The sequence below is a fragment of the Sus scrofa genome, chromosome 3, assembly GCF_054392235.1.
Source record: "Sus scrofa isolate SSC_HxYL_T2T_F1_AM1 chromosome 3, Sscrofa_HxYL_maternal_Yorkshire_Landrace_v2.0, whole genome shotgun sequence".
NCBI lineage: Eukaryota > Metazoa > Chordata > Mammalia > Artiodactyla > Suidae > Sus > Sus scrofa.
The window spans coordinates 54,815,739-54,841,749 of NC_139385.1; the positions used below are offsets into that span (position 1 = coordinate 54,815,739).

General features: G+C 45.6%; 1 protein-coding gene and 1 pseudogene across 1 annotated transcript; both read left to right on the plus strand.

Moving 5' to 3' along the window:
• The first annotated feature begins 2,155 nt into the window (after window positions 1-2,155).
• On the plus strand, window positions 2,156-17,249 carry LOC146404636 (two pore channel protein 2-like). The gene is made up of 9 exons (XM_085020112.1): window positions 2,156-2,214; window positions 6,294-6,386; window positions 8,046-8,160; window positions 10,253-10,381; window positions 12,830-12,946; window positions 13,042-13,160; window positions 13,383-13,484; window positions 15,031-15,157; window positions 17,022-17,249. Exons 1-9 carry the CDS (start codon window positions 2,156-2,158, stop codon window positions 17,247-17,249), a joined length of 1,089 nt encoding a protein of 362 aa, XP_084876238.1.
• A 7,739-nt stretch (window positions 17,250-24,988) lies between these two features.
• Window positions 24,989-25,740, plus strand: LOC110258098 (ribosomal RNA processing protein 36 homolog pseudogene; annotated as a pseudogene).
• The last annotated feature ends 271 nt before the right edge of the window (window positions 25,741-26,011 follow it).

Below are 26,011 nucleotides of genomic sequence, written 5' to 3' on the forward strand. Positions count from 1 at the left end.
GGTTCTGTGACCATGGAGGAGAGCCCTGGCCAGCCTGCTGCATGATGCACATGTGGCCCAGACCACAAGGACTGCCTGGCTGAGCCACAGAATTTGGGAGAATAATAAGCATTTGTTCAGGTGACTGAGTATCAGGGTGGGTTGCAAAAGCTTACTGAAATACAGCCCAGAATTACCAGTTGTTATGATCTTTTGCAGAGGAACCAGAGGTTCACATTTTTGTGTCAGCTCCAGTTTGTAAAATATTTGAGTTATTAGCCAGCATCCAGAAAGCCCTCTGCCAGCCAAAGAAAACACATCTTCAGGCTGCCCTGGACCAGCAGGTTGTTGTTTCAGAGGATGAGAGGTGTTTGTAATCACACTGAACTGCCACCTATTTTCTCACCTTCCTGCCTTGCTGGCCATGCCCAGCTTACCCTCAGCAGCTGTTTTTTTTTTTTTTTTTTTTTTGTTGGAAGACTCACCACAAACCTCATAACCCCAGCTTCTCTTGGCCTTCTTCCCACATGGAAGTGGGAGCTGCTGGTATCGGGAATTGTCATGGAGAAGTGAAATTTGAGAGGGATCCCAGTGAAGGGAAGTGGAAAGGATATTCCTGGTTTTCGGCCAGCAAGGGATTGGGCATGGGAGTGGTGCTGGTGGTGGGACAATGAGTGGGCAATGAGGCCACCAGTTTGGGCCAGAGAAGAGGGTTTCTGCAGGGAAAGCAAAAGAGCAAACACAGAGGAGAGATGATGTGCCCCCCCCCAAGTGCTAAGCCTGAATTTTGACCTTTGATTCTGCGAGCATTCTAGGCAAAGAGAACTACCTTGAAGCTTTTGAATGGGGGTGCATGGGAAAGCAATGCTCTAGTGTATTCTAGACATCAGAGTGCTCATAGCATAAGAATGGAGGCAGAGAGAAACAGACAAAAGATATGAGGCTTGTGATGCCACAGGGAAAAACTGAGATGGGGAAGAATTTTACTTGAAATTTATGGTAACTTCTCTTTACCTTAAGTTATGCTAATCCTCTTATATCTAAACAAGGCGTATTGGCTTTTTTTCAAGGCACTTCTGTCACCAACTTCATTTTGTCAATGTTCCTCTTTCCTGACTGAAAGGTGTCTGGAGCTCACAGTTATTTATTCTTCCACTTCTCTACTCTCCACCAGTGCTTCTGGAATCCATCTCCCCTTCTTCCTGTACACTCCCCTCCCTTTCACCCTGAGGGATTTAAGTTATTCACCTTCCTCAGAATGAAGGCTTACCAAGTGGGGAGGGTGGGAGGAGAAACCAGAAAAATCTTAAATATGTTTTTAAGTCTTGGAGAGCTGAAAGGCAGGGCTACAGATATGGGGGAAAAGGAGAAAAAGAAAACTAAGAGAAGTTAATTATTGTCATAATGCCATGAAAATACAAAACCTACACAAAACAGTGGTAAAGTGGCCAGATGTAGACCAGTGATTTTTCACTCTTGACAACACGTTGAAGTCACTAGGGAGCTTTAAAAATTCAGTCCTGGGATCCACCTTCTAGAGATTCTGATGCAGTTGGTGTGGGCAATGGGATCTTTCCAAGCAAAACTCTGAAGGTGATTGTATGGTATGTGGGAGGTGAGAACTGCTATCCATCTTCTCACTGGTGCCTCTCCTAGGCTGAGGCTGCTGTTTTGAGGTTTGAAGCCACCTCTCAGCTGCATCTGGGGGAATGTTTGCTATTCAGTCATCATCATTTTCATGGTAGATATGGGCCACAGTTCCCATGTTACCTTGAAAAGTATGTGCAGTTCTGGAGGGACATGTCTAATGTGGGCCATAATCCTTGGGTTTGATGAAAACTATTTGTTTTATAGGAATGTACAATGGCCTTAATACCAGTGAGGATGCTCATTGCCATAATTCTGCCTGGTGAGAGTACTTCTTCCCAAGAAAAAATGAGCAGAACTCTTAGAACTTGTACACAAATGGGATGGAGGGAAGGAAGATAAGTAGAATCAGAAGACAGAGCAGATGAGATTTCAAGATGAGATTTTTGAAAGGAGACAGAGGTCAGAAACATACTAGTTGTTAAGAATGGGAAAGCTTTGAAATGTTAGTGTAAAGGTAATGGAGGTATTATGGAAGTGTTAACATATTTAAATGGGACAGGCCTGAGATCAGCTGGCAAGGGGGCAAATGGCTGAGGAGCCAAGCGGTGCCATGGTGCTTATATCCTTCAAAGCCTGGGAGTCTGAGTGAGGTCATTTGGAGGGAACCTCCAGAGCCTGGCTGGCTGAAGAATTGCTGAGGAGAATTTTTTCCCCTATATTCCACCTAGAGGGTATGTGGACAGTAAACCTCCAATTCACAATCATCAAACTGCTCGTGCTCATGGACAGACCTTTTCTCTGGAACTGGAAAGATGTTATCACCGTCATTTTTTTAGAATTGAGAACAGTGGTGCCTTTAAGAGATTTTGCTTTAAATATTTGTTTTGTTTTGTTCTTTTTTGGCTGCCCCGTGGCATTTGGAATTTCCAGGCCAGGGATCAGCTTTGAGCTGCAATTTTGACCCATGCCACAGCTGTGGCAATGCTGAATCCTTAACCCACTGTGCTGGGTCAGGAATCAAACCTATGCTTCAGAGATGCCACCAATAGTTCCACAGTGAGAACTCCTGCTTTAAATATTTTTTTGAAAACCTTGATATCAGGATTCCTTGTTGTCCCAGTATGATTTTTGGAGGCTTAATGGAACTTTCTTAAAATTAATGTGTGTCCATTAAAAAAAAATAAAAGCAACCCTTGGAGTTATTTTGTAGCACTTCAGGTTAAGGATCCAGTGTTGTCACAGCAGTGGCTTGGGTTGCTGCTGTGGCACAAGTTTAATCCCTGACCTGGAAACTTACACATGCAGTGGGTGTTGCCAAAAAAAAATACAATTCTTTTTGATGTTTGGCATTTTATATCTAAAATAGATTTCTAAGTATATCGTGGGGAAGTCTAGTGTTCCTCAGTCTTTAACATGTTCAATGGAAAAATAATTGATGTTAGATTTTCTACTAAGACATTTTTTAAATATGTAAAAGAAAATGTGTGATAGGTATTTAACACATTGATATGATGCTTCTTAGATTTTCAATAACCTGCCCTTCAGAATTGCCATACCAGGCATGAGAATGCACATGAATCAATAGGTGATGGAGTCTTACAGCAGTTAATTCATCTCAGGGATGACTGGTCCATATTAATTTTTAGTCCAAACATTTATGTTTTTGGAGGGCAATTTTTAGCAGCTTTATTGAGTTATAATTGATATGCACCAAATCATAGTTGTTTTATTTTATTTTATATTTTATTTTATTTTGTCTTTTCAGGGCCACACCCATGGCATATGGAAGTTCCTAGGCCAGGGGTCATAAGGAGCTATAGCCACTGGCCTATGCTATAGCCACAGCAACAAGGGATCCAAGCTGCATCTGTGACCTACACCACAGCTCACCACAACTACAGATCCTTAACCCACTGAGCAAGGCCAGGAATTGAACCTGCATCCTCATGGATCCTAGTCTGGTTCATTACTGCTGAGCAATGATGGGAACTCCCCAGACCATACTTCTTTAAGGTCTATAGTTTGATGAGTTTTGTTACATGAATACACTTGTGATGTTAATACCACAGTCAAGGTGATAAACATATCCATCACCCCAAAAGTTTCCTCGTGCATTTTTGCATCCATCCCTTTCTCCATCTCCTCATGATCTGGTTTCTGGCACTATAGATTAATTTGGATTTTCTAGAGTTTTGTATAGATAGACTTATATAGGAGGTACTCTTTTTGAGGGGGAGGGGTTGGTTTTGTTCACTCAGCACAATTATTTTGAGATTCATCTACACTTTGTTATGTTTATCAATAATTCTTTCCTTCTTATTGTTGAGTAGTATTTCCTGGTTTAGATAGATCAGATTATGTTTATCCATTCACCTGTTTGTGGAACATTATGGTTGTTCCTAGTTTTTGGCCTTGGAGCTGCTGTAAACATGTGTTTACTAGAGCAACTTTGGGATGGCATGTCTGACATAAGCCACATTCTTGGGTTGGATGTACAAGTCTTTGCATGGACGTGTGCTTTCTTTCTCTTTGGTCAATACTTAGGAGTGGAATGGGCAAGAAACCACTGGTTTTCCAAAGTAAATGCACTATTTTCCATTCCTATCAACAAGAATTCCAGTCAGTCCACATCCTTGTCAGCAGCTCAGTGTGGTCAGTCTTTAGTTGTAGCCAGTCTAGTGGAAATGCAGTGGTGTTTCACTGTGGTTTAAATGTGTATTTCCCTAGTGACTAATAACGTTGAACATCTTTTCATGTGTTTATTTGCTATCCTTATGTCTTCTTTGGTACAATGTCTGTTAAAGACTTAATATTTCTTTTTTTCTTTTTAGGGCTGCACCTGTGGAGGTTCCCAGGCTAGGGGTTGAATTTGAGCTCTAGGTGCTGGCCTACACCACAGCCACAGCAACAAGGCCAGGGATTGAACCCACAACCTCATTGTTACTAGTTGGATTTGTTTCTGCTGTGCTACAATGGGAAATCCAGAATGTAATTTTTTAAAGTGTTGCAATATGAAATAAATTTTAGGAAATATAGTTCTACTATGTCTACAGATATAATCTATGGATATTTGATTTGAAAATTAAATATAAAGTTTGGGATTTTTTGAACTCTCTGAGTATTTCATGCATTTTCAAAATTCACTAGCTTGGGAGTTCCTGTTGTGGCTCTGTGGGTTATGAACCTGACTAGCATCCATGAGGATAGGGGTTTGATCCCTGGCCTCACTCAGTGGAGTCAGGATCTGACAGTGCTGCAAGCTACAGCATAGATTCCAGATGCAGCTTGGATCTGGTATTGCTGTGGCAATGGCGTAGGCTGACATCTGCAGCTCCAGTTCAACCCCTAGCCCAGGAACTTCCATATGGTGCCGGTGCAGCTCTAAAAGAAAAGAAAATGACTAGCTTGACAGTAAGAGATTTCAATTCATACCATTGCAATCCAGGCAGGAAGAGATCTTCTATTTTGAGGAGGTAGCTCTGTTAATCATTTAGATAATCAAGTTGTGTTCTGTTCTGAAGTATATAGGAAGGTGTAAATAGCTAATCTGCTTATATGTGTTCTTTTAAGTTACACAGAATCAGAAGTGGGAGTCATTACCAATGAGGCTCAGCGGTACAGGTCACAGGCAAGTTAAACTAACTTAGTTGACTGGATATTATCAACCACTTACAATCATATTAATATTGGTGAGAAGCAGGAGAACATATGTGTTCCTTACTATTTTGAGGCATATAAAATGTATAGCTTTGGGGAAGACAATTTGGTTGTACCTATCAAAATAGGAAATGATATACATTCCACCCACAAGTTATACTCCATAGCACAAAAGTACTCATATTGTACAAAGGTATGTGTATGTGTAATATATATATATATATATTAAAATAGTTAATGTAATTGTGTTGAAAATATATTTAAAGAGGAAACTACTTTAAGAGGTATTTCTAAAAAAGAATAGGTTAGATCTATGTATACTATTATATATATATATATATTGCCATGAAAAAAAGATCCAGAATATATTGAATGAAGAAGAAATAAGCTTTGTATCATTTGAAAACAATTTTATTATTTTAAAATAATGTTTATGTATAGAGTGGGGTCATACCTTTAGAAGGAGTTAAGTACAAAAGTCATCAAGAGGGAGTTCCTGCTGTGGCTCAGTGGGTTAAGAATCTGACTGCAGCGGCTTGGGTTGCTGAGGAGGTGCAGGTTCAGTCCCTGGCCTGGGTACTTGCCTCAGCCTCGGATGTGACCATAAAAAAAAAAAAAAAAAAAAAAAAAAAAAAAAAAAAAAAAAAAAAAAAGAAACAGTCATCAAAAAAGGGAAAAATTTACTTGTCAAAAGTACACTTGAAAATCCCTCTAACCACCATCAAGTAGACTAAATGTGATTTTGTTTATACAAATATATACGTATATAAGCCTGTATGAATATACCATCTAAGTACATCTGTGTGTACTATTCAGTGCTTTTTTGTTTTCGTTTCCTCCTCTGAGAGCCTACATTTGAATTCGAGAAAGTTAAGCATGCCTGTGTCTCAGCCCCACTGCAGGATTCTCATTGCCCAGAAAACATCTGGAGGTGAACATATGGTCCTTTTAATGTTGGGTCCCCCTGGTGAGATTCGGGGCTGAGGGAGACATGAAGAGGAGTTTACTTTTGTACTTGACAACCAAAAACAGACCCTGACTGTTGTTCTCCCCTTACTTTCTCCCAGTCTGGACCAGGACCTTCTCCTGGCAGCTGCTTACGTTTCTGATGCCCAGTACAACAGAAATGTTCCATTTGAAACATCCCCTCAGGCCATCAGGTAATTAAGGTGTTAAACTGTCACCTGGAATCTCTTGTCCTTTAGCACTTCCTGTTCATTTTTTGTTTGTTCCTTTTCACTCTAAAATCAGGTATAGTAAGCTAGAATTTGCATTAAAAATTCACTCATTTTACAGTACGATGGGTGTCAATAAACCTATAGTCACTTAACCACCATCACAAGCATAATGTATAATGTTACCATCTACCCTAAAATTTCCCTGTGTAGCAATATCCTTTCCCAGATACGCTGGCAACCACTGTCTGCTTTCTTTTGTTAGAGTTTTGCCTTTATTGCATTTTTTTTTCTTTTTCAGATTCTTTTCCCATATAGATGATCAGAATATTGGGTAGGGTTCCCTGTGCTATACAGCAGGTCCTCATTGGCCAGTCATTCCATAGACCACAGTCAGTACTTCATATTCTTGAAGTTGAACCTAAACTGAAGATGTTGTTTCCACAAATATTTTGAGAAGTGTATAGGGTTTAGCACATAGAATTGAAGAAAATCCAATGCTTTTTTTTTTAAGTTGTAAGAGCATTGTGCCTCATAGGTTGGGAAGCATTCAGATGTACTAAGGACAGATAAATATGTAAATGAATAACACCCAGGACAGGAGACAAGGATCCAAGTTAAAAACATATCATTGTCATTTCCTCCTAGACATGGTTGTAGCCACTTCAGTGAAAAGAAGACTTGTGCTTTTCTTCTGTGGGCTTTTGATGCAATTCAGACATTTGTTCTTTGCATGAGAATTCAGGTTTTTTTCTCCCTCATCCCCAAAGATTTGGCTCAGGATAAGAAAAAAAAAAATTCTTATCATCAGGGCTCAGTGTCAGCGCCTCCCAAAAGTGAATGCCTCACCCTTGGATGCTATAGAGGAAGTTGGGGGAACTGTCCCTCCATCAGAAAGAGACCCATGTGACTGCAAGGCCTTCTGAGTGCCTACCATGCCCAGAGATGGGCTTCTGTGCATTACAAGTCAGCTAGGCTCCTCAGCCACTCAATAACCCATAACTCCAGCTGAAGCTTTGCTCGGTCCTGTAAAGGTAACTTTTCTGGCCACAACCACCCAATGAGGAGGGTCCTAATCCTAGCTTGAGACTGGTAAGAAATGTGCTTTGAGATATGATAATATCCTTGATTTTTCCCCCAATATCATTTCAGAGTATATGCTCAATTAAATGCTGCTCCTCCATCTCTAGAATTGAAAGGAAAGAGACTAGACTTTATATTTGACCTCCCATTACTTCTCTTTATTTTTTTTTAGCTGTGGCAAGACATGCAGTATCCTAACCACTAGAGCACCAGTGAATGCCCTCATTAGTCTTCTTCTAATGGGATGTTGATGCTGTTTAACTCCTGATCCTTGGGGTTTTTTTTTTAGGGCTTCACCTGTGGCATATGGAAGTTCCCAGGCTAGGGATTGAATTAGAGCTGCAGCTGCTGGCCTACACTACAGTCACAGCAACATGGGATCCAAGCCTCATCTGTGACCCACACCACAGCTTGAGGCAATGCTGGATCCTTAACCCACTGAGTGAGGCCATGATCAAACCTATGTCCTCATGGATACTAGTCAGTTTCTTTAGTGCCGAGCCATACCGGGACCTCCTCCTGCTCCTTGTTTGTAACCGTCTTTATTCTCCTCTGCTCTAGGCTTTACTATTTCTATAACCACTGGACAATGCAGACAGCCACCTACTTCCTCATTTGTGTGGACCTGGCTTTCACCCTCTTTGAGGAACTGGCATGGCTCCCACTCCCTTTCTTGGTAAGCCTCCAACACAAAATGGCTAATCAGACCTTGTCATACATGAGTTGGACTCCAAGCCTCTTCCTTCTTTTTACCTCAGATTTTGATAGATATGAATTTGGTTTTATTTTTCTTGCTGGGAGAAGTGGGTGGAGGAATTCTGAGCTGGTGCTTTCATCATAAGTGGCAATTTTTAGTCTTTGGTGCCTGCAAGGATAAATTGGGTTGGCAGATGATGTTTTAAAAATCATATTTCTTTAATGCCAAGTAGATGATATCAAAATATAGGGGAACATGTGACTTGCCACATTCCCAGCTTTTTTTCATTGTCATAAGTCATTATTTGTAGGTGCTTTTCAGCAATACATCAAATCACTCCGATACTCCAGAGGGGCCTGAGTAATCAGTTGATGACTGCCCACATTGACTCCTGACTTGACACTGCTCTCACCTCTCAGAGTTGTTATGACAGAGACTATGACTTGCAAAGCCTAAGATATTTACTTTATGGTCCTTTGACAGATAAAGTTCACTGACCCCTTGACGTAAAGAATGGGCTTTTGTGATCTCCCATGATTCTGTGGGTGACTGGGCTCAGCTGGGCAGATTTTCACGTTGGCTGGGGTAGTAGATCTCTGGAGGCTGGCAGCTGCTGCTGGCTGGCAGCTGGGAACCCTGCTGGCTGGAGCTGTGGGCCACACAGCCACTCCCTGTAGCTTAGGCTTCTCCCAATTGCCAGGGGTGGGGTTCCAGAAAGGAGCATCCTAGTGTGCAAGCCCCATCCACCTTGCAGCAACCTGCTGATGTCCTGCTGGCCAAAGCCCTTCATATGCTGGAGCCCTGAGGCAACAGGGGAGGACCCTGCACAAGAGGGTGAAAACTGGAAGCATGGTTCACTTGGGGCCGTCCAAGTTGATGGTCTTCCATGCCTCCAAATGATGGGGCAGCCATGATTAATGAAGTCTCTGGGTGGAAAGCTTTTGGCCCGGTGACTGTCGAACAAAGTCTGAAGCGGCAGGGCTGGGCATTCACAGACCTGGACAGAGTGGGTTCCACCCCAGCCCTGGCCCATGCTGGCTGAGGTGAGACTTCCATGTGGCCTCTTCTCGGCCCCTGGCCTCTCTTCCCAGGCCTCACTCTTCTGTTTGTTATTGGTCACATAGAGCTTGGGCTTGGCTGCCTGAGTTCCAGAGTATGCCTTCGGCTAGCATTTGTACTTCAAAAATACATGCATTAGGGAGGGCTTTGGTCCAGATCCAGCATTTACCAAGACAACCTTATTTTGTGCAAGGGCATCCTGGCATTGCCCTAGACCCTTTGGCCAACCCGGCCTTGACAGTGAGTCTCTGTAGCCCCTCAAGTGTGAACAGGCTGAAAGCTAGGATGTTTGCAGCTCATAGCCAGGCCCAGGACACATGAGCACTAGGGTGAGGGGTGGAAAAATTGTGTCACCTGCTGTTTTCAGGGCCCAGAGCCAGCACCTACCTCCTGTCCCTGACCCTTAGGAAGTTTGTTCCCTCCAGTCCTCCAGACCTCCAGACCTTTGCATCTCCCTGTCCTGAGCCACACTGTCCAGTGCCCTGTATCCCACAGAGGAGATTGCCAGGACTTTGCAGGGGGCCAGTGGCCTCTGTTCTCTCCTCTATCCAGCTAAATACAGGCAGAAAGACTGCAGGGCCATGATACTTAAGGAATGACCCAGCTTGTCAAAACACATCTTTGGAGAGTTGTTCCTAGAGAAACCGAACATCTAGATGTCCATTCTGAGTGGGTAATTGGAGACTATAGGAGATGCCTGCTTCTGCCGGGCCTGCCTTCCCCTTTTCTGGGTAAATGGCTTCTGGGGGGGGGGGGTCCTCTACCTGCTGATGCAGCCCCCCTCCCCCCTCCCCATGAAGCCCTGCCAGTTGAGTCATGGGATTTGTGGTTCCAGAGCAGGTTTCATTTTAAGAGGAAAAAATCCATTCTAACCAGCAAAGAATTTTGCTGCAGCTGTGAGTAAAATGAAGGGACATGGCTAATTATATCAGGGTGGTGGGGGAGTATGAGTGAACCAAGACCCAGACTCTGAGCAGCAGGGTGCTGGCTCCCTCTCTGTCTTCTTCCACAGGCTACCTCAATTGCTGAAGTGCTCTGCCTGACTGTGTTCTTTGGGAGACTCGTACACTTTGCGAAAGTCACTCCTCAGATGGTTTTCTGGAAGGATACAAAAAACATCTGCCTCATGGTAACCATCATGGTGAGTGCTCGTGACAGTGCCTTTGAGAGTTTGTGGTCAGAGGCAGGAAAACCAGGAAGAGCAAACACTGAAGAGGTGTGCTTTGGCTCACCTTAGCAAATACCAGTCAGTGCTACTGCTGGCAAACCATAACTGAATCACCAATTGGACAGAATGTGAAAGTGTGAAGAGTCTAAAATATCAATAGCACTTCCAAATCAAAGAGAGACATAAACTGCAGAAGAAAAATAGGCATGGAATGTACACACATATATATATATATATAAATTGGGTCACTGTGCTGAACAGCAGAAATTGTCACAACATTGTAAGTCACCTATACTCTATTTTTTTAAAAAGCAAATAAAAAAATAGGTGAAGGCATCTCCTAAAAGAAGAAATAAATATCTACAGCAGAAATTGGCACAATATTGTAAATCAACTCTACTTTAATAAAAATAAATAAATAAATAATTTTAAAATGTTTAGAAAAAAGAATAGCAAATAGGGGAAAATGTTTAACTTGACTAATTAAGACATGTTTTAAAGCTGCAATAAAATACCAAGTATGTGCCTATGAAACAATGTTAGCAAGATTGAAAATAAGAACACATCAGAGTCTACTGGAGGGGGTATGCTGTCTGTCTTTCTGGAAGTTGGCAGTTCCTTTCAAAAGCCTTAGGTATGCATATGTTTGCACCTGGATTTCCATTCCTGGGACGTGATCTTTAGGAAAGAAGGATGTGTTCAAAGATTTAGTCACAAGCTTGGTCATGGCTGAGCTGTTCATAACATTGAAAAATTAGAGGGAGTTCCCATCATGGCCTCAGCAGGTTATGAACCTGATTAGTATCCATGAGGATGTGGGTTCGATCTTTGGCCTCGCTCAGTGGGTTAAGGATCCTGCGTTGCCCTGAGCTGTGGTATAGGTCGAAGATTCGGCTTGGATCCCACATGGTTGTGGCTGTGGCTTTGATCCCTAGCCTGGGAACTTCCATCTGACGAGGGTGTGGCCCTAAAAAGCAAAAACAAAACAAAGACCCAATTGGAAACAACTGGGTTTCCTGACAGAAGGAAATATGGCACATCCACACAGCTCTTTAAAATGGCCTTAAAGGCATGAATGTGTCTGTTATCAAGGAGAGATGCTCATTGTCTATTAAGTCAAAAGAACAGGTTACAATACAGTTGGAACACATCTTTGTTAAAAGAAAAGAAGAAAGAGCATGAGAGAGCCATAGAAAAAACTGGAAGGATATATGCTAAGTAATCATGCCAAGTGGGGTAGGGTAATGTGTTAGATGCTGCTGTGAGGAGCAGATGGGCCAGGGCAGTGATTAGCTGAGAGGGCATCATAATTAGTGTCTTGGCCCAGCAGCCAGCCTGCCTGTTCTTCCCCGTTAACCAAGACCTCGCCTTTGCCCTTTCTACTCGCTCTTCTTTCCCCATCAGGCCATCTAATCTCAGAGCTTCAGTGAACAGTTGGTGGTGGTGGAGTCCCCAGGCTGGAGCCAATACTGGTTTCTTCTCTGAATTTCTTTACTCCATAGCCAGCTGCTTGCTTGTTGTTTCCCCATCAGTGCTGCAGCTCACACTCTATGTGGATGGGGCCAAACCCACCCTCTCCTTCCCACGACTCGTGTAGCTATTCCTCCTTGGTCTGCGGTGCTTTCTCTCCCATCACTCACTCCAAGTCCTCCTGTTGAAGGTTCCCTCTCTCCCCCATCCTCGCCATGCCCCCTTCCCCTTCTCCCCACTGGGGGCGCTGTTGTGTCTGATGTGGCCACCTGTTATCTCTCTGCTACACGCCATTCTGTTCCCATGATATAATATGGCCCAGGTCCCTGTCACCCCTTTCAGGAACTGCCATGGTCACCTCAAGCTCAGATCCCTTAATCTGTGTGTTTGAGATGTCACTGCTGGATGAATTCTCAGAAGCTTACTTCAGATCCCGACACACCCTCACTCAGAACAATGTCTGTGAGCCCTGCAGACTGTGGATCCCTCTGGTGCCACCCATCCTGCAGACATGCATCATCGGCGTCCTCTCCACTCCAGCCACCTGAGCTGCCTGCTACTCCACACTCAGTGTCTCTTTGACCTAGAACATGTGCTGTCTTTTCTTAATCTTTGTCTGAATATTTGCTTTGAGTTTCCTTCGCATGTCTGCTGAACACTCAGAGGACACAGAGTACTGATCTGGTCTTTTTTCTTTCTTTTTAAGGCTGCACCTGCTGCATATGGAAGTTCTTGGGCTAGGCGGCTACAGGCCTGCGCCACAATCACGGCAACCCCAGATCAGCACTGCATCTGCAACCCATGCCACAGCATGCAGCACCCTCAGTTTATAAAATTGCTTTTTTCCATGACGGATTGTGACCCTCCTTCTGGGTCGGTGATCATACATTCACATGGTCACTTCCCCTGACCCCTAACAGTACTGACACCTCTGTCTTGTGTCTCTCACAGCTGACTTTGATTGATCTGATTATCTATGGGTCCCTGGAAGCTGTTAACATCCATGCTGTTCGATGGTCAAGGGCCTTAAGGCCAGTCTTCCTCATTAACTTCCCCGAAAGTCGTCAGGTAAGGATGACTATAGGACACACCAGGGTGTGGTTTTTACATTTGCAGGGAATTAGCTGATTTCCCATAAATGAAATGGAATCTTGCTGTCACAGATCCGAAGGGCTTTCCGAAGCATCCGGAACACCCTTCCCGATATCCTCTACATCTTCCTCTTGTTCATCTTCAGTGTGCTGATATTTTCCCTCATGGCCTTGAAGCTTTTTGGGGATAGGTGAGTGCCCCACTCTGGATGTTTCTGCCTGAGAATTCTTCCACCTTTGGGTTTGGCATGTGGGCAGTGGAATTTGTCACTAGATGCTGTCTTCCTCATTCAGACACTCCAGGAGTGTTCTTGAAAGTGGGGCGGGGAGGGAGAGAATAGGTTGGAAGCCACAGCTTCATTTATGGCTTTATGATGTGGGTTTTTTCACTCTGTATTGTTGGTTTCTCTGAGGGGTCTTAAAACAGTGGAAGGGTCACCCTACTTCACCAAAATCCTGGACATCACGTTTGAGTTCTACGTGCTGGTCACCACAGCGAACAGCCCTGACATCATGTATGTGAGTCCCCAGCTCAGGTTCCTCCAACATCTTTTACCTTAACCCAATTCACTTTGTTAAAAACAGCTGTAAGAGAAAAAAATAGTGATTTTCATATTTCAATGATTTATTCATACTCAAATTTTTGAGGAGTGCAAAATGTCAACATGAATGATAGCATACTCTCCTCTGTGCTTAGACCCAAATTTAGATGAATTAAAAACAAAAAGCCTGGAGTTCCCATTGTGGCTCAGTGGGAACAAATCTGACTAGCATCCACTGGGACGTGGGTTCTATCCCTGACCTCACTCAGTGGATTGAGGATCTGGCGTTGCTGTGAGCTGTGGTCTCGGATCTGGTGTGGCTCTGGCTGTGGTGTAGGCTGGCGGCTGTAGCTTTGACTCCTGGCATGGGAACCTCCGTGTGCCACAGGTGAGGCCCTCAAAAGAAAGAAAGAAAGAAACAAACAAAAACCCGGAAAGCAACAGGAGACATCTCTGGAGATACAGCTCAAATATTTAAGCCCACTTTCTATTCTGGGATTTTGAGTGTTGAGTTCAGACACCCAAGTCATTTTTTGTAAAGGAATCATGGCTTGTTCTAAGCAGTGATGTGGCTTTCTGATAAAATAAAACAGGAAAAAAAGGTTAAGATTAGTAGTTGTCACCTCCCCCCACCTCCCAAGGGTAATTCTCCACACATCTGGACATTATTGAGAAAAACATCATGGGTTTTTTCTAATGTCCTTTGTGTTAGGGATTTGCCTCACGCATGGAGGTAAGCTGATTTGATAGTGCAACACCTAGCAGAGAGCTCTGGTGGTTCACCATTGGGGGTTGTGTTCAAGCTGCAAACATCAGTCGCATCTCTTCCCACACTTGCACTTAGGGGGAAGGGGTGGATTTTCTATCACCCAACTCTGTGTGGGACCATCATGTCAATTTGTTCTGGGTTGGTGGCTCACACATGGGCCAAAAGGAAGCAAGGTGAGGTTCCTGGCCCTCCTTGTCTCTTCTTGGGTCTTGACCTCAGACCCTCAGCTGCCACCCCCAACATCCCCTTCTGTACAAAACCCAGTTTCCATTAAAAGCAGTATGCGCATGCCTCCCAGGTTATGCCTTATGTCCCAGCACCATTATTAATGGCACTCCTCTCATTCTTAAAGTCTCAGTGGGGATAGAAAATTATCTGCTCTGCAGCAAGGGAGTCTGTGTCCCCGACGAGCCCTGAGAGTAAACCCAGGCTGCAGTTAGGATTCCCTCTACAGTTCTGGGCACTTTTCTCTCTTTTCAGGGATCCATTTTCTCATATTGAAGGGAGGGCGTTGAATTGGGCCGAGCTCCAAGGTCCTGCTTGCTTTGATGGTTGGGACCTCTCTGAGGCACTAAGAATATTAGAAGGCAGGTTGGAAGTGAGCTGTCTAGCATTAAGGATGGTTGGGCTTCAAGGCCCAACCATGCTGTTTGGGAGTTAGGGAAGGTTCTCCTGGGCCTGTGCACATGGCTGGTCCCTGTGGGATGTCCCCAGAGCTCAGTCCCATGAACAGTGATTATCTCCTTCTAGGATGCCTGCCTATGAGTTCTGTTGCTGGTATTCGCTCTTCTTCATAACCTACATCATCATCAACACCTACATCTTCATGTCCGTCTTTCTGGCTGTTGTCTACAACAATTACAGGAAGCACTTAAAGGTAGCACACATGATCCAGGGGTTGGAAACTGGATGCAGCGGCAGGGAGGCTGAAGAGGGCATTTGCTAAATATTTGAACCTGTCCTTTCTCCTTTTGCTTTGGTGAATCTGAAGACTTGTCTGGTGGCCTGTGGGACCTTGTAGTTCTTTACCAGTCTGAGAGGAGTCTGACAGTGTGTCCCAACCTCATGGGCAGGGGCAGGTCCTAGCTTTGCACCTCTCTCTTTTTTTCTTTTTAGAGGGAGAAACTTTCTCAAAAGATTTCCCTTAAATAAGGTCATCGCCACAGACTCACCATCCAATTCCTGGGCTCCTGGCCTCCTCCCTCCTGCTAAGGTTGCAGGTGTGGTAACCACCCCCACCAACACCTGGGGTTACAGGTATGGTATAGCCTGAGCTGAGCCCCTGAGAAGGCCTTGCACTGAATGTGGGGACGGAAAACATGCCCATGACTGAGAGTCATCTGAGCATGTAGGTTTCATATGGAACAGCTTTCAGGGTCCCAGAGTCCAGGACCCCTACTTTGTGGGGTCATGGATGCTGAATTTCTCCAGGGCTTTAGCCTTCACTCTCAGACCTAGATCAAACCGTAGTCACCAGCCTATGCCACAGCCACATCAAACTAACCAGAGAGCAACCCTTCACCCTGAGAACAGAAAACTCAGTCCTTCCTAGCCTGTGGCCGAAGGTCCCAGCACCAGCTCCACACCCTGCCTGTGGGCTCAGCCCCTGAAGGTCTCCCCAGACCAGACTTTCTGCTTTGCCCCAGATAGGCACTTTTAGCCTGTATGTAAGCACATGGGCCTTGATTCTGACACATGGGTTCAAATCCAATCTCTGTCACTTAATATAGGACTTAGATGTTACTAAAGCTCTGCAATCCTCAGTGTGCTCATCTGTGAAATGGGGGGGTAATAACACTCCCTACTTGAGAGAGGCATTAAGAGGATTAGAGCACAGGTAAATAACACTCAGCTAGGTATCTGAGCTGGTGAACTCAGTGCACATTAATCATTCTTCTTCTTTTTTTTTTTGCTTTTTAGGGCCACACCTGTGGCATATGGAGGTTCCCAGGCTAGGGGATGAATTGGAGCTACACCTGCCTGCCACAGCCACAGCCACACCAGATAAGAGCCACATCTTTGACCTACACCACAGCTCACAGCAATGTGGCCAATACATAATCCACTGAGTGAGGCCAGGGATCGAAACTCCAACCTCATGGTTCCTAGTCAGATTTGCTTCTGCTGCACCATGACAGGAACTCCAATCATTATTCTTCCTAACACTCCTTACTGCACCACCCTCATGGAGGCATCATGCCACCAGCAGGGTTGGGGTCGGACAGATCCCTGTACTGGCTGGGCCAGGAGGGGGAGAGTGGCAGAGCAGGGAGTGATCAATGGAGGCAGGAGGCACCCAGGAGCTCAGCACCTTGCAAGATGGAGCTGGCACTGTCAGGCTCCCACAAAAAGCCACAGAGTTTATGCCCAGCCTTGGAGGACCCTCCTGGAACAAACAGGACTGGCCACAACTGTGGCCAGGGGAGTTTCTGAAGCCTGGATCCTAGGGACCCATTCAGGACATTCCTGCCTCTGGTGGGGGGGGGCACAGTGACCATGCCCCTACTGGGCCTCTGATTGGACAAGTGACCCACCCCTCAGTGAGGAGCTCAGGTCCTGGTCTGATGGAGGACAGGGGCCCAAACACAGGGAAGTGACAACATGGAGAGGAGGCTGTAAAACCTGTGATGTGAGAACACAGGAACAGCTGCCCAGGGGGATCCTGCAATACGAGCATCTGCCACAGGCAGTTCTAACCAGACACACAATCTGAAGTCTCCTTCTCCAATCTCTGCAAACAGCACAAGGCCTATGGCTGCTCTCTGCCTGGAATGTCCTCCTGGTCCCCCCTGCCCGAAAGTGGGGAGGGCTCCTGCCAGCTCTCCCATCACCTCCTTCTGGAAGCCCTCCACAAGCCCTCTGCAGGGGCTGTGCAGCTCTTGGCACATATCTCTGCAGAACAGGCATCAGCATCCTTGTCTCAGCTCCTTGCAGGCTGGAAGTCCCCTGGGAGCAGGTCCCCAGCCTGACTCACCCACAGGCCTCAGCCCTAGCTTGGAGCATCACAGACACTTGGCATTTCTGGGATGGATGACTGGCCCACACACATTTGATCCTAAGTGGCTCTGCCATGATGGCAGGTCAGATGAGGTTCATGGTTTGCAGCCCTTCTCACATTAGCATCTCCTTGGCAGCTTCTGGGCCCCAGACAGGCTGAGTTTCATGATATGGATACATGTTGATTCAGGATTATTGAACTGGATGAGCTAAGCCTTTTGACTTATCAAATGTTGCCAGACACTGTCTTTCATAAGCCCCAGGTTCTATTGCTGCTGCTGGTCTAAGAATGACTCTTTGAGTGTTACCACCATCTAGAGCAGTGGTTCTGAACCTCAACACTATACCAGAGTAATATTTTAAGACCATGGATGTCAGTGTGGGTGGTTTTAAGGTGCTGGTCATTTTTTCTGCAGGGCAGTGGTTCTCATTTTCCTGGGCATTGCAATAACCTCATGGTTTGTTAAAACACAGACCCTTGAGCCACAAACCCCAGCATTTCCAAAGCAGGTCTGCAGTGGAGCAAGAGTATCTATTTTCCCAACACATTTCCAGGAGCTGCTGCTGCTTCTGGTCCCAGGAACACACCTTGAGAACTCTGCTCCCAGATTTGAGGGAGTTCACAGCTCTGACAAGGAGAGGTCACAGTAGGCCCCAGAGACAGGTTTGTGTGGTTGGGGCCACCTGGGTGGGGGCACAACATGGATCAGTAACCAGAGACTGCCTACCTACAACAGGACCAAAGCCAACCCTGGCCACTGCAGCCTTGGCAACAATGGCAGTGGCAAAGTGGTCTCCTTTCCAGAACCCCATTGTGGAGGCCATGCACCTGTGTGAACCTCCTCACATTTAGGGCTCACTGCAATTTTGCCAGTAAGGAAGGTAAGGTGCCAGGGTTCACACTGACCTGCCCTTTTAAGCTGGGACTCAGGCTGAGGTCCCCTGAGTCTGTCCTGTGCAGAGGGTGGTAATGGGAGCCTGGAACCCAGACATGGGCAGAGAGATTAGTTATAGTATCTTTAAATGCCAGCATCTGTGGCTTACTCCCTGTGTCACCTGGGCCAGCTGACCTGACTCTGTTCCTCACTTTCTGCCCCCTGAAAGTGGTTATATTTAGCCATTTTTTCTGGGGTTATGGGAGGTTCACGGATGGCCCTCCGTGGGGTAGGCTCCCTGCTGGCTAGGTTTCTGGTTTTCATTAGCTCTGTGAGGAAGGAGGTCGAGTTTGCCTGCCTTGCTGCAATGGTCAGAAGGACCACCAGGCTCCAAATCTTTCTTCTCCTGTGCCCCTCAACAAGTGTGTGTTACCTGCACCTCTCTGGAAAGGCAGAGGCCTACCTTGGACTTATCTTTCTTATTGACCCTCCTGAGATTTGCTTCTGCCCAGGAAGAGACTCAGCCCCATCCCAGCTCCTTCAGGCATCCCCAGCCAGGTTCTCCCGCTCCACTAAGAGAACTGGCCCATCCCCCATCCTCACACCTCACTGCCCTCATCAGGTCACCCAGGAGCCTTACCTGAGTAGGCAGAACTCACAGAGGTGAGGCTGGGGCCTGGCTCCAGAGGGCGCCTCTGGTCTTGTCTGGGATCAGAGACAGGTTGGCATATGTGATTGGGATTGTAAGGAGTATCACAGGCTTTTTACTGCCTAAATTCTTTTCTGTGTGTGTGTGTGTGTGTGTGTGTGTGTGTGTGTGTGTGTGTGTGTGTGTGTGTGAGATGTTTGCCTCTGATTGCTTTTTAGGGCCACACCCATGGCATATGGAAGTTCCCAGGCTAGAGGTCAAAATGGAGCTGCAACTGCCAACCTACACCACAGTTTACAGCAATGCTGGGTCCTTAACCCCTGAGCGAGGCCAGGGATGGAACCTATACCCTCATGGATACTAGTTGGGTTCATTACCACTGAGTCACAGGGGAACTCCCTTTTCTGAATATTTTAAGGAACACTAAAGCAGAGAAACAATGATGTCACTATATATCACTCTCCTGGTAGAAAATGAAGGTGAAATAGAGCAAACATGGTTTCTAACTGCAAAACCGCCTTCAGCCCTTACTTGTCAGAAACTCATGCATGGCATTCCTCGGATACCTGGCCCACCTTTACTTTGAGAATAATCTGGAGGATGCTGCTCCATAAAATATTAAGTTTGACATGTCTGAATGCAGTGCCTGGTTGGTTGTAATCCACCCAAATTTTACACATTGAGAGCATAGAGAATTATGGAAGAGAAAATCCCACACCCCATGTCTGAGGTGAAGGTTCCACCCACTGTCTGACACAGCCCTACCTTCTACTGCTCTGAGCTCCTACAGCCAGGACATGGTCTCAAGCTCACAATTCTGGCACTCCCTTGCACTGGGGACTTTCAGTGTCTGGTACCTGTGCCCTCCTGGTGTCTGCTTGCACTGTCTCAGGGACAGAATGAGCATGGTGGCCTTCACATAAGCCACATACAGGGAGCTGGGCTGGTCCCAAACCTCTTTATTGTGACCATAAGTGAATCCATATTTTTCAGACCAACATCTTGATATTTAGTTTGGAAACTCTGAGCTGAAAGCTCAGGGAATGGAAAAGACAAAAAAAAGGGTGGGGTGGGGTGGGTGGGCAGTTCCCTTTGTGGTGCAGCAGAAATGAATCTGACTAGGAACCATGAGGTTAGGGGTTCCATCCCTGGCCTTGCTGAGGTGTAGGTCACAAATAGGACAAAAGACAAAAGAAGGAAAGAGAGAAAGAAAAGAAAGAAAGAAAGAAAAAGAAAGAAAAAGAAAGAAAGAAAGAAAGAAAGAAAGAAAGAAAGAAAGAAAGAAAGAAAGAAAAAGGAAGGAAGAAAGGAAGAAAGAAAGAAAGGAAGGAAGGAAGAAAGAAAGGAAGGAAGGAAAAAGAATGCAAGCAAGCTCAGGGGTTTGGCCTCTGGCATATTAAGGCCTCTCCCTTCAAGCTTCAGAGTCCTTTGGGCAAAAAGCCTCTTTTAATTGTTTCCCTTGAGCCAATGCTTCTTCCTCCAGAGGGTGCTCACAAGCCCTGAGCAGAGGTCATGTTTCCAACCCAGATTCCACTGCCTCCTCTGCTTCAGGCTATTTGGGAGGAAAGAAGGGCATCTGGAAGATTCAAAACCACCCAGCTGGTGGGTCAGGACTCAGAGCACCAAATCTATGGGTGAAGATGATCAATTTATCCTGGCAGCAGAAGAAAAGTTTCACTCGCCCCTCTGGGATTTCTCTTGTCACATTCATTTCCTGGGAAAATTCTCCAAACTCACTTACTGAGCAAGTCACCAGGGAGGAGTGGGATCTGTGCACAGCACCCCACAAGTCCCGCTTTAGAGGTACACTTTGGCCCCGGTGTGAATTTTTATACGAATCTTACCTCCTGAGCAGCCCAGAGGTTCATCTCTAGTAAACCTACATGATAAGAATATAGACTTATTAATGACTGGCCTAATGTCTCTAAAGCACAATCAACTCAGCATGAAAGAAAGGTGTTTCCCAGGGATCTGGTGAAACTTCACAGCCTTCATGCAAAGGGAAAGGAAACTGTGCTTCTCCTTTCCCACATCCTTCCTCAGCCCTGAAGACAGGAAGGTCTGGCATTTGGGGAGAAAGTATTGGAGAGAATGCCTTGGGCATGTGACTCTGCCTCTTCCTCTCAAACTGTGGGCTCAGGCAGCCTGAAAGCTGGATGCAGTCTCCTACTGACTCTGCTCTCCTCCTGAGAGCACCCCAGACCCTGCTTCCTGGAGGTTGCTGTACAAGTGTGGGTGAGTAATTCTGGGCATGATTTTGTGCCATGCCAATCCAAACACTCTCTTGGGCAGCTGATTCAAAGGCCTGGCCTTAATGGAGTGAGAACTGGGGAGTAAATTCTACATGGAGGTTCCCAGACTAGTAAATTCTATATGGAGGTTCCCAGACTAGGAGTCAGCTGCCAGCCTACACCACAGCCACAGCAGCTGGGAGTAAATTCTATACTCCACCCAACAAAGAATTGGGTTGTTACTTTGCTGTCACTCTGACTTCTGCATCCTGCATCACCACAGGACTTCTTCACATAAGGTCCTGTGCACAGGCATTCATAGCAGGAGAAGCTGCAAGGATAACAGTGGTTGGCGACCTGACCCAGCTGCACATTATGGAGACATGCCATCTGGTGTCCAGGAGAGCACAGGAATGTATTGTGTCTGTGAGCATTTGGTCAGGGAGCCAGGAGTGGATCCCACACAAGGAGCAGCAAGTCCTAGTAGGTGAGAAGAGCATGGAGACCAGGACTCTGGGTCACACTGTAGACTCATATCTAGCTGAACACCCAGGCAGCATCTGAGAAGCCCAGCAGCAAGGAGCAGGGAGCCCATCACTGGCATGAGATTCAGAGAACTAGCCATGTTCAGTGGGCACAGAGCCGGGCAGTGAATGGGACACAATCCAGAACAAAACACAGAGTAGGAAAGTGGAGACAACAATGTGGTTTTGTTTGCTGTAAGGAGCAATTAGAGGACAGTGAAGAGAGGATTTCAAACTTCATTTCTTGTGCTGCTATTTACTAACATCTCCTGAATGCAAGTCTGCTCCTTTCAATCTTATGTTTATCCACCAATGTCTGTATATAAATATTTGACAAGTATTCTTCAGTTGTTATACACATCAAGAGGAGGAGTTCCTGTTGTGGTGCCCCGGGAGTTCCCAATGTGGCACAGTGGAAATAAATCCGACTAGTAACCATGAGGTTGTGGGTTTGATCCCTGAGCTTGATCAGTGGGTTAAGAATCCAGTGTTTCCATGAGCTTGCTGTAGGTTGAAGACATGGCTCAGATCCTGAGTTGCTGTGGCTGTGGTGTAAGCCGGCAGCTGTAGCTCCACTTTGACCCCTAGCCTGGGAACCTCCATGTACTGCAGGTGTGGTCATAAAAAACAAACAAAAAAACAAAACAAACAAACAAAAAAACCTATGGAGATTTGATGAGTAATTGTAATGTGGATGGGATCCTGGAACAGTAAAATGAATTTAAGTAAAAAACTAACAAGATCTGAATGAAGGGTTGATGAATAATTAATCAATAGTCCATCTAAGAAAGAAATGGAAAATTTTATTCAAACCAACCTGAAGATTATAACCTAGGATTATGTCCTAAATATTACAACCTGAGGGAGTTCCCGTTGTGGCGCAGTGGTTAACGAATCCGACTAGGAACCCTGAGGTTGCGGGTTCGATCCCTGCCCTTGCTCGGTGGGTTAACGATCCGGCGTTGCCGTGAGCTGTGGTGTAGGTTGCAGACGCGGCTCGGATCCAGCGTTGCTATGGCTCTGGCGTAGGCCAGTGGCCACAGCTCCGATTCGACCCCTAGCCTGGGAACCTCCATATGCCGCGGGAGCGGCCCAAAGAAATAGCAAAAAAAAAAAAAAAAAAAGAAAAAAATATTACAACCTGAGGATTATAGCCTCCAACAGTCTTCCAGAAAATTCTGAGGACTATTTCACCCATTAGAGGACAAAGCACAGTTGCCTACATTTTTGAAGAATAGGGTTATACATCACAGTAATGTATTGACAGTTTACATAGTCCAACAAGGAGATTAGGGGTCATTGAGACCTCTTACAGGACAAAGAAAGGTTAGCTAAGGAGTTACCTTGCTAGTGCCAGGAGGAAAACGGTTTTTGTTGTTGTTGTTTCCAGTAGGCATTCCCATGTATTCTAAAAGGATCTAGGTAATATATGATGCAGATGCACAATGCACACTAAAGTTTCCCTAGCCTTGGAACCTCCATGTGCTGCAGGTGTGGCCATAAAAAAAAAAGCCTATGGGTAGTGGCTCAAAAGGCAGAGAAAATTTTATGTGAAATGTTTCTTGTTCTGCCTCAAGAATGGTTTTGTTTAATTGAAAGTATTACTTTAGCTAATAATACATCAATATTGGTTCATTCGCTATGATAAATGGACCCTACTAACATAAGGTATTAAAAATAGAGGAATCTGGAGGTGAGCTGTATGAGTATTTTCAGTACTATTGTCACAACTTTTCCATAAGCCTAAAACTATACTAAAATAAAATATTTTAATGTATTACATTTTTTATTAAAATCTTATACTTTGGGGTTTGGGATCATGTAGGTGTAGTACCTATCCAACTTTTTTTAAAAAGAGAGAGGCAAAAAAATAATCACAATAAATGTAAATTCCTGGGTTCTTAGGAACCAAGGTTCCAATTTAGCTGGTCCAGGGCTAAGCCTAGAAATATGTATTTTTACAAAGCTCCCCACATGATTCTGGTGCAGGTGGCTTCAGATCATACTTTGAGAAGCATCACCTCCTTCTAGTATGTTTCATTGGAGAGCTTGGTGCATGACACAGATGAAAGCCATTCAGGTGACTGGGCCCTAGCCAGCCACACTGACAGTGTTTAGTCTAACCTCAGACATAGACCATGAGCAGCATCCTACCACAATAAAGGAAAAAAAACCTGACAGGACCCTGAGTATGAAGAACAATCACATCAGGAAGACTTCATTCCTTGGGGAAAAATAAACCTGGAGGTCCCTTTTCTGTGCGGCTGATTGATTCATTTGTTCATTCACATGTTCGTTCATTTCCTTCCACCTTTTCTTCTTTGCTTTTTAAACAGGCACACCTGTGGCATATGGAAGTTCCTGGGCCAGGGGTCAAATCAGAGCTGCAGCTGCCAGCCTATGCCACAGGCACAGCAACACCAGATCTAAACCACATCTGGGAACTGTATCACAGCTTATGGCAACACCAGATCTTTAACCCCCTGAGGGGGGCAAGTGACCAAAATTGCGTCCTCAAGAGACAACATCAGGTCCTGAACCCACTGAGCCACAACAAGAACACTTCTTTCTACTTTTAAGGACTTATTTGCAGGAGGAGCTGTGCCAGATGATGGGATTCCATGTGGTGAGCAAATGCAACCTGCATCCCTTCCCTAGAAATTCATTCATTTTTTTCAATTTTTATTTCTTTTTCTCTTTGAGTGGATTTGCAATGTTGTGAAAATTTCTGCTGTACAGCAAAGTGACCCAGTCCTACATATCCCCCAAAACTTGAGAAGCTGATTTCTGGGTCCTTAGACAGCCCAGGGAATTGCATAACCCCTGTCTGTCTCTCTTGTACAATGGCCATCCCATCCCTACCTCCATGCCACTCTTCCCTGCAAAGAATAGCAAAACATGGAAGGTTCCTATTACTTCCTTCATCAACCCATGAACTGAGCCCAGGATGAGATCCACCAAAGTAAGAGCTATGAGGTGGCAGAGACTTTTCCAAAATGTCAGGGAAAATTGCATATTTAACCACATTAAGTCCTTCTCAGTGGACCTAGGGACTGGGTCTCTCTGCTTTTAGATGGACTTGCCTCAACTCTGCTGTCATACTGTTGCAGAAACCATGGCAGCAGAAAGAGACAAGCTGCACTTGGAGACGTGGAATAGCCAGGTTTATTCAGCACCAGTGTGGGCTCAGAGGAGTCACTCCCAGAGTCTGAGAGGTGACCTGTTTTTCCCATACAAGCATCCTGGCCCTCCCCCTTCCCCAAGCAGACAGTGTTCCTGTTTAAGAAGCTGCTGCAAGATTACAAGAAGGGTGGCATGGGGTAAACAAAGCTGCTCTCAGGCAGGCAGCTGCCTCCTCAGCCAGGGGTGGGGGGGTGGGGGTTGTTTCTCTAGTTAAACTCTCACTTCAGAGTGTTATTAGTCTTTGGCTCAATGCACAAGCTGATACCGAGACTGAGCTCCTGGGATGGGTTGGCTGCTGGGTCTCCCCACAGGGCCTGGGATGGTGAGGAGGATGGCGGGGCCCTGAGGAAGGGCACTTCTGTCATGTCATTTGAGGGGCTGTTGGAATTGCAGATCCAAGTGGGGACTAAGACATACAAACAATTGGTAATTGGAAACAGCACTAAGAAGCAAAGTTCTAGACCACCTGTCCAAAAAGCATATGTGGTCAATAAGCACAGGCCTCTGGAAATGTCAGCCAGGGTCCAGGTGCCATTTTTGCGTCAAGTTGTCCCCATCAGTAAGAAGGTAGCCCGCGACCCATGCTTTGATGATCTGTCAGGGGAATATAATCCTGAGGTTTTTGATAAAACGTATCAGTTTCTAAATGACATCTGAGCCAGATAGAAAGAGCTTGTGAATAAACGGTTGAAGAAGCACCGCTAGGGGAGGAGCATGAGAAACCACAGCAGCTGCTTCAGAGCATGGAGCAGCAAGACATGGCACAGCAGGAGCAAAAGTGGCAGCAGGAGATCTGCCTGGTCCTGAAGCAGGAGTGGTGGGCTCAGGCCCAGCAGGGCCATCGGCCCTACTTCCTGAAGAAATCTGAGCAGTGCCAGTTGGTCCTAGCTGAGAAGTTCAAGGAGCTGAAATGCAGCAAGAAGCTCGAGAGCTTCTTGAGTTGAAAGAGATGCCGAAATGCAGGCAAGGACAGAAGACATCTCCCTTTAAGCAAAGAGTAGTAAGGAAATGTCCTCAGCTCTGCTGCTGCCCCAGCAAGAAATGCAGCTCCTGGGACACATTTGGGCTGGGCCTGTTCTTCTGGTCCTTTCCCACTCAAGGGCAATGCTCACAGCTCCCTTGGAACTAGATTGGCTCAGAGATGACTGAGAGGGTCTGGGCTGCCCCAGGGCTGGATGAGAAGAGCAGTTCAGCCTTGTGCCACAACACACTTCCTCTCCTTGGACCTGGATCACTGTGTCCTCCTGTCCTTCTCCCACTTTCCTTGAAACA